Here is a 14,339-nt window from a genome sequence, read left to right as displayed (position 1 = left end):
AGAGATAATATTCTCCCATAGAGGTTTCTCTTCATTGGTTCCCTGTTAAATTTTATTAAAGAATGTTATTAGAAATCCTTCTCATCATATGCAAAATCTTGAATAATCTGGCCCCATTTATCTTAATGACCTCAGTAGCATATCATTCCAATAGAGCACTTCACTCTCAGACTGCAGGCTTACTTGTTGTTCCTAGGACATTTGAAAATAGAATGGGAGGCAGAACCTTCAGCTATCAGACCTCTCTTCTGTGAGACCAGCTCCCAGTTTGGATTAAGTTTAGAAACTTTCCTTTTTGACAAAACATATAGGTATGTCTAGATTAGGTGACCCTGAATCATCCTTTAGTTGTGCTGCAATAGGTCTAGGCTGCTGGGAGGCTTCCCACGATCCACTGAGTGTTTCTTCTTCACTCTCCTTTCACTCTCTGTGCTTATACACCACTTCTGTATTTAATCATTAGCAATTATTAAACTCTGCCCCTCACTCCTGTAGTTTACCTTTGCTCTCTTCTCTTTTCCTCTCACCCCAGCCCAGTGATAGCAGATAGCTGCCCCTCCCTGAGGCTGGTTGTGCTTGAATTTATCACTCAGTCACCAAGTGCTTGCTCATAGAGGGTTGTGTGATTGTTAGAATTTCATTCTAATTTTGCATCTTGCAATATTAAGTGCCATGAGGTGACTGTTGTTGTGAATTGGCGTGATACAAATACAATTTAATTGAATTGTATTTACATTGCACCAGCTCACACCCCCTATGAACCAGCACTTGGCAACAGTCAGGAGAAGGAACTCCCTTTCATTAGGTTTATATGTGAGACAGAATCACACTCAGAGAAGAACAAACATCTGCCATGGCCAGCTGGGAAAGAGAAGAAAGACCATGAACAACAAAAGACAAAACAGCCTCTGTTTGGAAAAAAAAATCCAAGGTTTTGGTTTACATGATAATTAGCACATCACAGACACATCGTCTTTAAAGATGTATTTTACCTTTTAATCCCAGGCCCAGAACTTCTGTAACCACCATGTCTCTGAATGAGCCCTAATCCCCATTCCTCTCTGCAATATACTATGATATTGACTCCCCAACTGTGGTGTCATCAATGTGTTGAAACCCAACTCACACGCAGTCATTACAATAAAATAAACAAATATAATTTAGCACTGTCTTCCTTACCTGTGTTATAAGGCTAAAGAAGTACATAAGGAGTATTTGTCTAAACTGGGGTTGGCCAGTAAGTCATGTTTAAGTACTTTTTGTATAATAGTATTGTAAGTCTTGACCTCTTTCACTTTGGATCAATGAATAGTGTGGTTCTTCCTACAATGAAATTGACTTATCAGAGAAGATGTGCTGCTGCCATCTAGTGGTCATAATTTCTAGAAAAAACAAACAAACAAAAAAACAGTTTATAAACATTTATAAACATTAAAGTGCATTTTTAGTCAAACTGAGCTGAAGGACACTTTATTTTCAATTAGAACACTAGATTTCTATTAAAGTTAAATCCATGATGTCAGTCTTTAAAGAATTGTTGAAGTGTTGTCAAAAAAAGCTGTGTATTTATGTAATTTATTCTTAAATTATATTCTTTAATTGTCCAATCTGTGGGTTTTCACACACTGTTCAGTCAAACGTTTTTAAAGCATTCAAGATCATAATTTTATTTGCTAAGGTACATTGGAAATGTTTCACAAAGAGACTCTGTATTATACAGAATTAGAAAAGCACACCAAAGTGATGAAATTATTATATAAATATACAAATCTGAATCAACACTTTAATGTTGAACCGAAAACAACATTCAGATACGTTTAAATCTGATGTCTGCGGCAGGATCCAGTGCAAATTTAGAAGAATGTCATTTAAATTGAATCAATTCATAGTCTTTTTTAACAGCATGACCAGAAGAGCGTCATGTCCCCCAAAAGATTCTGAACACTTCATTTGTAGTCGCTAATAAACTTGAAAGACCTTAGCCTTAATATCTCCATGAGTATCACTGGCAGAAACCTCAAAGTTGGACTTGATGATCTGTTGCTGTTAAAGCAGATATTAGAGCTGGAGCTTATCCTGGAAGGTTACGACAGATGACAGAGATGCGTCGCTGCCGAGGCACTCTCTGCCCGTTGAACACAGACTCCTCATCTTTCAGGATCTCATGAGTGAACTGATATCTGGCCTGGTCCCTGCACAGGTGTAAAAAGGACAGGATGAACCTTTGTTAAGTGCAAACTACCACATCTGTTTCTTTACTATAACCATTGAGCCTTGTGTATTAATCTCAAACACGTCATATTTAGGAAATATTAAGACAGATAAGAGGTGAGCGCAGCACCTCAGTATGTAGAGGGAGCGTCGGGAAAGCAGCAGGTCCAGCCATTCACTGGGTGTGTCCTCCTTCACTAAGCGCATAATACTGTCAGACAACAGACTCAACCCTGCAATGGTGCTTCCACAGAACTGGAAAAAGTGAGAGTAAGATCACAAATAAAGTCTCCAAAGATTACAATGCTACATCACCACGTGTGTAACTATTTTCAGAAAGCCACTGTGCAAAAATCCTGGGAAACCCACCTTGACACTGTCGATGTGGGGCTTGATGTAGCCAGTCTTGTCCAAATCTATAACGTGCACAGGGCCGAGGAGCTGGCTACCCTCAGGAAATGCTGTAGATCGGACCCGATTCAAGATCTCCTCGCACGCCGCGCCCCACCTCAGACGCTCAGTCTCTCTGTACCCGTGGATTGCCTAAATGTGCAGGAAAAAACAAAGTCAATCTCACAGCCTGTGTTACTCTGAAGAGAAAACAGTTCAACTACACTGATCAATGACAGTGTTAGGTGTGAATACAGCTATAGCTCTGTGATGCAGTTAAAAACGAACTACTGTACTTTATGTTGTTTATCACTGAGGTCATACAGGGACTGCATTACTGTCAGCAGTGTCTAATATTTTATCCTGCCTCATAAACGTTGTTGGGTTAGACAAACTATCAGAAGCACTTGTAATCACAGTGCAGTAAAACCACCTTCACCTCCACCTTTTTAAATATTCAATACATTCAACTTTCCTAAAGTTTCAGTCAACAATGAACCTGACTTACATCGTCCCAGTGGTCAAATTCGTAGCGTTTCTTCTTCAGGCCTGGGTCCAGCTCCCGCAGAAAAGCAGCCTCTTCCTCCTCAGTGATGAAGTCCGTCCTCACCTCCACCTGCGAGCTCAGCTTCTGCACCAGCTCCGGGCTGGAGCCCACCATTGGAGCTTCATCCCGGAAAGGTAACAGGCCGCTGGTGGCTCCGGAGCTCAGACAGCGCGGGTTACCGGTGCAAAGAGCTGGCTTGTGGATTTGTTTTAACACAGCCAACAACACTTTCATCGTCCCTGTCGATGTATTATTAGTTAGTGTCCTTATAAAGCCCCCGTTTACCTTCAGCGGCGTTTCGGTTTTGTTGACATAAGTCAAGCAGATATGGGAGGCGCCATGTTGGAAACGCAAAGCATTGTGGGGCTCGAAGTCTTTTTTCAGTAAAACGCCTGAAAGAAGCTGACAAAATGTTTGACCTCCGTCATCTCAAAGATAATGCCACCCGTAATCTTGTGATGTACCATGGAAACCATATAAAAGGATAAGAATGAAAATGAATTTACATAAAAATAGTAGTGCAAATTAGAGTTACAAAAAACTGTTATAAAACATTATACAAAAGATATTCTATACAGATTTATTTTTTAAAAATATTTTATTTATTTATTTTAATGGCGAACTGCTATGGTACCATAAACCTCTTACAGGTTTAATAAATACAGGGAAGCATATGCTGCAATTTATCTGTGTGAACACTGGAGGGAACTGAATACCCATGATTACAAACTGAATCAGCTTAATCAGCACATTTCTACTATTAAAAATGTTTAAGCCTCCACACAGGAGGTGGTGTTTTTCCACTTTGTTCATCACCAACTGTATCAATAGTGTTTGACAAAATATACACAAAGATCTTTTTTTGTAATTGCCAGGCTTTAAATTGCTTTACCTGATGCACAGGATTTTCATGATAAATTATGTAGAAACTGGATTAAGAAAAAAAAACCAATGCTAACATAGAAAGTAATAAAAATTTATAAAAAGAGTTTATAAATTTTCATGGATCCACTAAGTGACTCTGAATCTGTGCGAAATTTTGAAAGCTGTAAAAATGGAGAATGTGAGAAAAAAAAGGCGAAAGGAGGGAGTTCTTAGAGGAGATGATGACTTCATCCTCACTGGAGAATCCCAAAGAGAAAAAAAATGCTTACTTGGCCTACTTACCACTAAGGTTACCACTTCCACTCTCCTGCTCCCTCTTTTGGTTTGTATCCAGGCAAACTCTTATAGAAGGAAAGTGAGGTATCTCCTTTACCCCCACAAGAAGTGCATTGCTTTTACATTGAAGTTAAATTGTGATTTAAATATGCAAAGACAAAGTGAAAAAAGATGTTTCCTTGTGGAGGACCACCTGCCTTACTCTACTTATAACTACCTTAATAATTCTGGATGTTTAAAAATGTAAAATGCGTGCTTCTTCTAGCACTGATAAACGTTAGTCCACCATCCTTCCACCTACAGAGACAGATATGTGTGCACGTGATTCCAAACATCCACATGAATCCCCTCAATAACAAGGTTAATTTGTGCTCCTTCTGTGAGCCTATAGTATTGGTCTCAGTCAGTGAACATCCACAATAACACACATACCTCCTCCTCATACAACTGATGTGATTCCCACTTCGTTGTTGGATGCCATGTTGCTGCCCCCAGCATTACATTCATCCAGCCATGACAAGCGTTATGAAGAGTGGGTTCATATTTCAATTCCCAGTTGGTGGACTCATTTAAAGGCTCTGTGATTCACTGAATTATCATGGGTCAGATTTTCCTGGAGGCATCACTATGCCTTCTGTTGAATCAGGCAATTAAAATGAAAGTCACCAGAAAAATACTCGGGGGTGGCCATTTTGTATGATACTTTGAATAACTTGCCTGATATTACTACAAAATAAGAACAAGAACATGAGAAAGTCAGAACATTACAGGGCAGTTTTTGTGTTTGTGTTTTGAGGTACTGTTACATTAGGATAGTTTTATTTGAAGAGAGCACAGAAAAGTCGAGGGGCTCCCCACCTCCTGCTTTGCCCCTGAGTTCTCGTTTTGGTGTGTGTGCATTATTGTGTGGGGACATATGGCTTCCCACATGCTCTCCATGCTTCTTGTCTGAAGGATTACCAAAAACCAGTGAAGAACTGGCTGCCATCTCTCCACTGCAGTATGTGCTGTTGTTCATTTCCTCTACTCTTTTAATAAATGAGTTAATTATGCTTTAAAGGTTTCAACTCCCCCCCCAGTTTTCTGAGGCTGAACACCTGAGTCCTCACGTACCTCAGAATTCAGGTTATGTGAAGATGATGATGCAACAGGAAAATAAGACTTTTGACCCTTAGAGCAATCTGTCATTTTTGTTTGCTGTGTATAATGTGAGCCAGTGTTGCAGAGGTTTACATGAAAATCTGCGACTGGTCTGTGGAGTGCCGGGTTCAGCAGGGGCGGAGTGCTCTACATGCATCCAGCGATTGAATTATTCAGTCTTATGAATCATTGAGTCACGACACTCCTTTTTAGGCCCTCGCCTCTGAGCTGCAGCCTCACAGCTACCCGCTATTTGAACATCTGACAGAGGAAGAAAAACAACAGAGAACTATTCGGACATGTTCAATCTCTACGGATGGGATAGACTAGTTTTTGTGTGTGTTGCATTTACACCCATGATTCCATCATTTTTTAACAGGTTGACGAATAATTCTGTCCTGATTATTCATCATCCCTCTTTGACTAAAGTCATTAAAACTTAATTCGGTTCTCTAGCCAGTTGTGCAGAATCATTCTTTTCTTTTCAAAGACGTCTATGTTGTCTGTATTTGTGTATATTCTACAGTGCTGTGCAAAATTCAGGAAACACCTCTCATGTTCTTGCAATTTGTATATGCACAAACATACATGAAAATAAAGTATAACAGGCAAAAACATTGTTTCTGTAATTCTAAAGACAGTGCTATCATTAAAAAGACTCATAAAGATGTGTGCTTTACCCAAGTATCCATTTACTTCATTTGCAGTGTGTTTGGTATCATTGCCATGCTGAAAAATGAAGCCTTGGCCAATCAGATGCCTTAGTAATGCATGGTGGATCAAAAGCTGATATTTCCATCAGTTTTCACAAGATCCTAAAGCAGCCCCAAACCATGACAGAGCCTCCACTCGGGTTTACAGAGGAGGCTGTAGACACTCACTGCTGCAATTTTCTTCTGGCCTCGTCCAAAGATGAACAATGATTTGTACCAAATATTCAAATTTGGATGAATCCCTTTATAAAACCTGTTATCACTGGTTATCAGTCTAGTTCTTGTGTAATCTGGCATACTGCAGAATTTTTTTCCCTTTCCTAAAAATGGCCTTTTGACAGCCATTCTTCCAAAAGAGACAATTCCTGAAGGAGCTTGAACTGTAGATAAACTGGACCAGCTGAAGGGTCAGATATGTCAGGTCTGTGTCAATCTTTACTGATTTTTCCCCCAATTTCCTAAGGACACGACTTTCATACACTTTTCGCCTGTTGTAGTTTTTTAGGACTGCTACTTCTTTTTTCCTCCATTTGTACAATTTTCTCAAATTTCTTAAGAACACACTCCATATTATACCAAGCTATGGGAATTTTTCAGCTCATAGCTCTTAGCATATTTTATGCCTGTCCAACAGTGCTATCATTAAAAATAATCATGAAGAAATAGGAACAAATTATGAGAGCAGTAAGGAGTGTGTTTGTGTGGCCTCATTTAAAAAAATTTAAATTTAAAAAACGGGGCATATGTTGAGACTTTTGCACAGATTTTTGACCCTAAACTGAATTTAAAACACTACCTGGAGTTCTGAAAAAGCAGTCAGCATACTGCACTGACAATTACAAACAGTTAACAGGAAAAGTATACAGGATGGATTCAAAAACAATGCCCCACTGACAGACATGAACAAAGTCAGCATCTTTACCATTGCACCTTCTTATGAAATTAATTATTACTGAAAAACGTGTGGTTTCAGTCGTAGAAGTAAAATCACAATAAATACAGCCTGTTTATCATTTACCGCAATCTTTTTTTATAGAGACGGTTCATGTGCTCTGGTGAGGTAACAATGCTTTGAGCATGGGTGGCCTTGGAGTTGTTGCTCCGCAGTGCTTCCTATGCCGGCTGTGTGGAATAACAGGTTTGGACAGAAGGATGCTGCTCCTCAAAGCCTCTGGCACTGAACAGCAATAGATAATTTCACAGATCAACACACACAAGTGTAAACACACACATTTATGAACAAACACACACAACACATAACAATCTAGAAGTTTTGGAAAGACAATGTTTCAAATGCTAACGGACATAACTCACAAGAAGGAAACATAACAGCCGACACAGAGTATAATTATCTTATTATGTTAATAATGAATAATGAATACATCATTGTGTTGACTAATCCCAACTCTGCCTTTTGTCACAAGATATAAGGCATAACGTCTTTGCCAAACTCACTTTCTCATGTTTATTTAGAACAATAGGTTTGTGGTTTTGAATCAGGGATTCATTCACTTAGGATCCCCAGGCTAGGCCCTGCATGCTACCCCAGCCTACCTTGGGCAAGGGGTACTTAAGGGACATTGCCTGGCTTAACAGGGTGTTAGGTGTTGAGAAACCGGGACATACTGATGAGAAGTGGGCACATATGTACAAGAACTGAGAACATTGAATTGATGGAATGCTACTAAGTCAGCTGACCCAATGAGATCAAGGATTCAGATAGAGGAAGCTCAGCATGAAGAACATGTGCTGGAGGATGTTAGTCAATTAAGTGAGGTGCAGAAGGACATCATGACAGACAGGTCCAGGATGAAAAAAAAGTACAACAAGATGTTCATAGCAGAGGCTGAGGCATAGCTCTGGGCACTAGACTGAAGAGATATACCAGACAAGCAGAGGCCAAGAGAATAAATGCTCTCCAAAAATCCATTGAGGGTGTGCTCTCAGGTAAAAGGGGAGAATAGCACCAAGGCAGACCCAACAAGAGCTGAAAATGACAAATACTGGAAAAACATCTGTGAGAAGGAGGTGTCACACACCAGGTGGTTGGCGCCCCTAAGAGCGGACCACAGCAACCTCCGACAACAAGTCTCCAGAATAAAGAAAGGACCTGACATGATCCGTACCTACTGGCTGAAGAAGCTAACAGATCTCCATGATCACTGAGTACAAATATATGGTCTACTAACAGCAGGTTCTCATCCACACAGAGCAGAACAGTCCTGATCATGAAGGATCCCGACAACTACTTGGCCATTACCAACCTCTCCACTACATCGAAGCTCTTCTCAGGCATCGTAGCAACCAAGCTGAGTAGGCACATGAGTAATACATGAGCACAGCTCAGAAGGGCATTGCAAGTAACACCAAAGGGCCAAAGCACCAGCTCCTGGTTGACAGAGCAGTACACAAGACTCTAAGGCAGTATCCAGGCAGACCAACTTGGGCACTGCCCAGAGTGACTGCAAGAAAGCCCACAACTCAGTGCCCCTGCACATGGATACTGGAGTGTTTGGCGCTAAAAAAAGAAAAACTTTGCTGTATCATTTTAGGTGGTTTCTTTTAAAATAATCCAAAGATGATTTGTTTGTCTTTTCTTTAAAATACACTAGATCTAATAATTATTAAAAATAGATGCAAAATACAGAATTACAACATGATTTTTTCCTTTGTAACTGTCACTCTCCTATACTACATACATATATTTTAAGCAAAAATATGAACCTGTATGTATTTGAGGTCATAAATGGCCTAATTCTAGAAAAATTAAATAGTAAAATTTGAGAAATTATAAATTCGGAAGTTTGTTATGATAATGGTTTTGGGACTTCCTTCATGATACAACAAAGGTCCCGAAAAGCTGTTTCACACGGATCTTTATCTTTGTGTATTTGTGAAAATCACTTTACTCCCAATCATAACTATCATGAATAACCTCATCTTTAGCCTAAGCAAATACCTCCCCTACAGAAGGATACTGCAACAGACAGTGAGATTGCAGGAAAGAAAATGGTAGAAACAAGCAAACAAAGCAACAAAAAACCCCCCAAGAAGTTAATTGAAGATTACGCTGAACTGCGGTTAGCTGAGTATAATCACTAAGACTAAGGTGTAAGGAAGAAAAATAGCCTGAAGCAGCTTCAATTGCTAGAAAAAGGGTATGTAATGGATTGTTACTAAATAAATGAAGGTAATGGATTGCAATTTGCACATACACACACAAACATGAACCATGTTGGCTGAAGTGACATCTCCCTGTGAGTCAGCCGTACAATGAACTAGCGCAGTCGTGCAGGTTTGTAGCACTAGGGCTTTATTTCTGATTTCACGGTGTTCTCCACGGTGCTGAATTGTGGTGCTGTCCATTGTCCTGAAGTGATGCCAAGGTTAGCAGTCATCACGTTTTTCTTAGTCGAATTGAAATTGTATTGAAAACAATATTTCCAAAGTTGTATCAAAATAAAATACCAACAAAACAAAAGAACAGTAAAAAAGAAAATGTATCTACCAGTATATCTGATCAGCATTTAAATTTTGTATTCTTGCATGCCCTTGAGGAGGGGTCAGTATCTCTCATGGCCGAATTCTTTGCTTAAGTGCACACAGAGCAAAACGATCCCCTTCTGACATATTCGATAGGCGTTTAAGGTGGCAAGGTATCGACTGGCTTTCACACGTGCCGCACGCCTCTGCTGATTCGGTTTGTTGGATTTGTCAGGCACCCTTAAATCTCTATATACGCGATCATTTCCCATTCACTGACACGGCTATTTGTGGAGTCAATCAATTAGCTCACATACGAGGGGATGTTGTCCTGGACCAGGCTTTGGGCTTTCTCTCTTCTTCTTAGGGGCTTAATATAATGTGGCACCAGCACTTTGCTGAAGGTGTATATTGGGTGATTAAATATGACAACAGCTCTTTGCCGCTGTTCTCCCGTGTCCACTTGGAGGTTTGCTTTCAAAACGATGTGTTTTAGGTAAAAAAAAAAAAAAAGAAAGAAAGAAAGAAAAAAAAGGAAAAAAGAAAGAAATGCTTTAAGGTGGAATGGTGGTGTGTGCAGAAATGTTGTCACTGTGAAATACATCACATCATCTCTCGGCGCCATCCATCCACCTCCCCTGTCTCCCCTCTGTGTTGTCACTGAAAATATTTGCTGTTTTGCTTGGGCTTTAGCGCAGACCATATGGTCACACCTTCAGCAGGCACCAGTGTTTTTGGTGGAGCGATGATAAAAGCCTCGAGGAGAGGAGAGGAGAGGAGAGTGGAGAGTGAGGGAGCGATGAAGGCAGGAAAGAAGATCCTAGACTCAGTTTCGGGGAGGAAGGGAGGGAGGGAGGAGTGCTCTCTTCGTCCATTAATTTCCAAATGTCTGTTGCTAAGAATAGCCTGCCCCCCACCACACCCCGCACACACACACACACACACACACACACACACCCCACCTTCCCTAACAAACACACGCAGGATCGCGCGTGCACACACTGACGCGCCTCTACTCACGAGCCCGTGTGCGCGCAGTCATTGTCAGCTTGGGTTGCAGCTGTATCTTTGCAGGAGCTGCATAATGCCCCCCCCCCCCAGCCTTCCCAACCCCCCACACCTCTCCACCCCGTCGCCATACGTACATTTGCGCGCGCACAGTTCCCCTCCGACGCACACACGCTCTTAATAAAAACACCCTACAATACTTCTTTTGAAGAAGAGAGTGTCCGCCTCGGTTTGATATCAGCGGGATATTTGCGTTTCAGTTCAGCCGGGCAGGGCTGTGTAGCCCGAATCACCTTAAAAGAAACGGGCGGGTAGGCGATGCCTCCATCCCTGACACAGGTCTGGAAGTTGGACGCGCTGCGTGCGTCATGTGCTCTGGCTGCAGAACTGAGCAGACTCCCATTCTAGTTCACACAAGCTGAGAGACACCGCGAGGAGCGATTTATTTCATTTATAGACAGACTCGGGCCCGAATCCCAGGGAAACAGTCAGTCCCCTCCCTTTCATCCTGTCACCATCCATTCACCGATCCATCGATCCATCCTGTCCGTTCGTCCCTCTCTCCCTCCCCTTGGGGGCTGCCGGACGAGCAGAGAAGAGAAGAGGCCGTGAGGAACGGACTACTCCAATGAGAGAGAGAGAGAGAGAGAGAGAGAGAGAGAGAGGGGGGTACGAAGGACGCTCTGCCAGGACATTTGAGCTCATCAGTGCGGACGAAGGTAGACTTTTTTCTTTAAAGGCGGGAATGGTGATGGACTTTCGTACTGCTACACCTAGAATGGCCAAACCAAGATCATGAGAGGGTGTAAAGCCGCAGAGAAGCGACCGTCTTACCCTTGTCTTTGACGCCGTCGCTCGCGTGTCCCTTGCTCGGCTTCTGGATGGCCACGCAGGTGAGGGATAGAAGATGATGGGTGCTACTGAAATCGTTTGAGAAAATTATTCCACCTAAGCTACGGAGTAAGACAGCATTGACACCGATGATTCACGGAAAAACGGTATTTGTTCTGTCTCCTTTCTGCCTTCTGAAATTTCACATTCTGAAATAAGGCTCGTGAATAGCAAATGTCACAATTTTTCCGGTCCAAAGGTTTGTCGGAGCGTACTGGTAAAACAACTGTAAGGTGGCTGGAGCCACGTTATTACCACACACTGTACCAAACATTGCGGATGTTTCAGAAATAAATAAATAATAGTAGCTTTTCCATTTCAATGCCTTTAAGTCTGTGGAAACGCGACTGTTTCCAAAATGCCGAGCTGAACGCCAGTGACTGTCGTGGATAGCTGTAAGCTGTTTTATTATTTATTTATTTATTTTTATTTTAACAATCTTATTTATCAAGGCCTGTGTTATACTGGGTGCATTAACGTTGTCAGAGCAAAGACATGAAACGTCCAGAAAGGTGCAGGAAGCTCGGGTGCGCTCTGAGGCTGGCATGTACCGTAGGCAACATGAAACATTCATGTTAACTCGCTACAGTCTCACCATGATTTCATGTTGGGGGCGAACCCTGCTTTATATGGACATAAGAGTGGACAAAGACTGAGAAACCCCAAAGCACTACCCTACAGTGCAACCAGTCAGCCAACCGACCACACATTTAATTTCCTCACACCCACAATTGGCCGTTGGCAGAGACGCACAGAAAAGGAGACAGTACATGGGCGTCCTCGTCTGCTAAAACCAAGAGCTGCAAAACTGCTCGCCGGGTGCAGGTGTTCAGCATAAGCTTACAAGACAACCCGTTGTGCATATGAGACGTTCTGATCCAGATGGGATGTAATGTTGTGTGGTTGCACAGCTGAGCATTGGTCTCCTTCTCCGCTGCTTCGTGAAGATTGGCTTTTGGTGTCCAGAGAATGGCGCGGTTCGGAGACGAGGTACCAGCCAGGTATGGCGGAGGGCCTGGCGGAGGAGGCCCGGGAGGCCGGGGTGGTAGCAGGCAAGGAGGACCCCATGGACACGGCCACGGACACGGTCATGGGCATGGCCACGGGCATGGCCACGGCCCACCTGGAGGGCCCGGGGCCCAGAGAATGTACAAGCAGTCTATGGCGCAAAGAGCCCGGACAATGGCACTGTATAACCCCATCCCCGTACGCCAGAACTGCTTCACTGTCAACCGTTCGCTGTTCATTTTCAGCGAGGACAACTTCGTGAGAAAATACGCCAAAAAGATCACCGAATGGCCATATCCTTTACCATGTGTGCAGTGAGTAAACGCCTTTATAGGCCTTGCCTACAGGTAGGCCTGTGTGCAGACAGCTGTTTTAATAATGTTTCACTTTTTTCCCCATTCAATGAGCTGCAGACTTTAGGTTATGTCCCAGTATCAAAGGTGTAACAAGCAGATCCATCAGTGCAAGTCACGAATGAGGTATAGGCTACAGTAGGTGACAGAGGAGTTGCTGGGTGTTTAATTAATAGTCAATTAACGAGGGTGGTTCTGTAACAGTGGACCATTCTGATCACCATTAATCACATTTGTTTGCAATTTCACATCGCAATCCCGCGAGACTTGTTTGATATACGCTTCCTAAGTGTTGTGTGTGTGTGTGGTGAGTTTGTGGTGGAGGTATAGGGGGCGCATCTGGTTGCTGATGTCAGCATGTGCAGTATAGTCACAATGCCCAGCCAGGGTATACAGAAACAGGAGGGAGGAGGAGAGGTGGTGGGGGAACCAAAAGAGAGAAACGGAATTTAGATTAGTTAAATGTGTGTGTATGTGTCTTCTTGTGGCGATGCACAGAAGCTCCCATATCAGCACGATGCAGGTGTTCTATATGATGTGTGTGTATGTGTGTGTGAGGCAGAGAGAGAGAGAGAGAGAGAGAGAGAGAGAGGGAGGGGTGGGGTAACAAGTCAAGTATGCCAGTGTGAATATAGAAACCTGCAAATTTTTTGGATGCTCATCTTAATCACAGAAGATGCAGGTGTCACTGAATGAATGTGTCATCATTTCACACTGTGTGCGTGCGTGTGTGCGTGTGTAGGCCTACTCCAACCAATAAGTGTGACAGTGTTGCATTTCCAGCAAGCCCCTGCATTTTCACATTTCTGAAACCAGCAGGTTTCCTAGGGAGAGAAAATGAAAAGTGATTTCGGTATTTTCATTTCCAGGATTTGTGTATGCAGGCATGAATGCATGCAAATGTGGAAGTGAGTTTCAGTGCAACTGTTAATGACAAGAGGGAAAATTGGAGTAATGATTATATTGATCTATGCTGATGCTTGAGCCATGACATAACTACACACACTAATTGGGTTGTTCCAGTGCAGAGATACTTAGAGCGCCTCTGAATCATGTCTTAGTGACTAAATGACAGATGTGTTGCTGAGCAAACACAAGAGTGTGCAGGGATTTTGAGGTTATGCATGTATTTATACATTACCACCAAATCAACAGTTAAACATACAGTAAACTTGCTTACTGAAAGCATGAATTGCTTTTATTAGCAACCCCTTGTGCTTTTCCTATATAGCAAATTATCTGAAGAAGTCAGTCACTTTACAAAGTCTCGTATCCGTTACCAGATAGCTTCACATTATGAAATAAAATATAGTTTCTTTTCAGTTTGTTTTGATTTTTTTCTCCTGAGCATATTTGGTAGTGCCTGCATAGCCTGGTAAAGATAATGCTAATGAAGACAGGAATGCTTATGGCTGGGCATTATTCACATTATTC

The 14,339-nt window shown here is 42.2% G+C and overlaps 2 protein-coding genes across 23 annotated transcripts in view; one reads left to right on the top strand and one right to left on the bottom strand.

Moving 5' to 3' along the window:
- Nucleotides 1-1,846: 1,846 nt before the first annotated feature.
- On the bottom strand, nt 1,847-3,705 carry alkbh7 (alkB homolog 7). The gene is made up of 4 exons (XM_003452831.5): nt 3,110-3,705; nt 2,581-2,754; nt 2,342-2,466; nt 1,847-2,192 (listed from the first exon to the last, which is right to left on the bottom strand). Exons 1-4 carry the CDS (start codon nt 3,380-3,382, stop codon nt 2,072-2,074), a joined length of 693 nt encoding a protein of 230 aa, XP_003452879.1. The 5' UTR covers nt 3,383-3,705; the 3' UTR covers nt 1,847-2,071.
- Nucleotides 3,706-10,797: 7,092 nt separating this feature from the next.
- The window catches only part of cacna1aa (calcium channel, voltage-dependent, P/Q type, alpha 1A subunit, a), a 78,664-nt gene continuing 75,122 nt past the window's right edge, over nt 10,798-14,339 (top strand). For 10 of the 22 annotated variants that reach the window (XM_025906920.1, XM_025906916.1, XM_025906913.1 and 7 more), the window contains exon 1: nt 10,799-12,845. In XM_025906920.1, coding sequence (XP_025762705.1) covers nt 12,514-12,845 — 332 coding nt within the window. In that variant the 5' untranslated portion in view covers nt 10,799-12,513. Of the gene's footprint in view, nt 12,846-14,339 lie in introns of all 22 variants that reach the window. The other 12 variants (XM_025906925.1, XM_019357958.2, XM_025906924.1 and 9 more) reach the window with 3 other exon arrangements.

The sequence above is a fragment of the Oreochromis niloticus genome, linkage group LG4 (assembly GCF_001858045.2).
Source record: "Oreochromis niloticus isolate F11D_XX linkage group LG4, O_niloticus_UMD_NMBU, whole genome shotgun sequence".
In the NCBI taxonomy this organism is placed as follows: domain Eukaryota; kingdom Metazoa; phylum Chordata; class Actinopteri; order Cichliformes; family Cichlidae; genus Oreochromis; species Oreochromis niloticus.
This window is presented reverse-complemented; position numbering and strand designations above follow the sequence as displayed.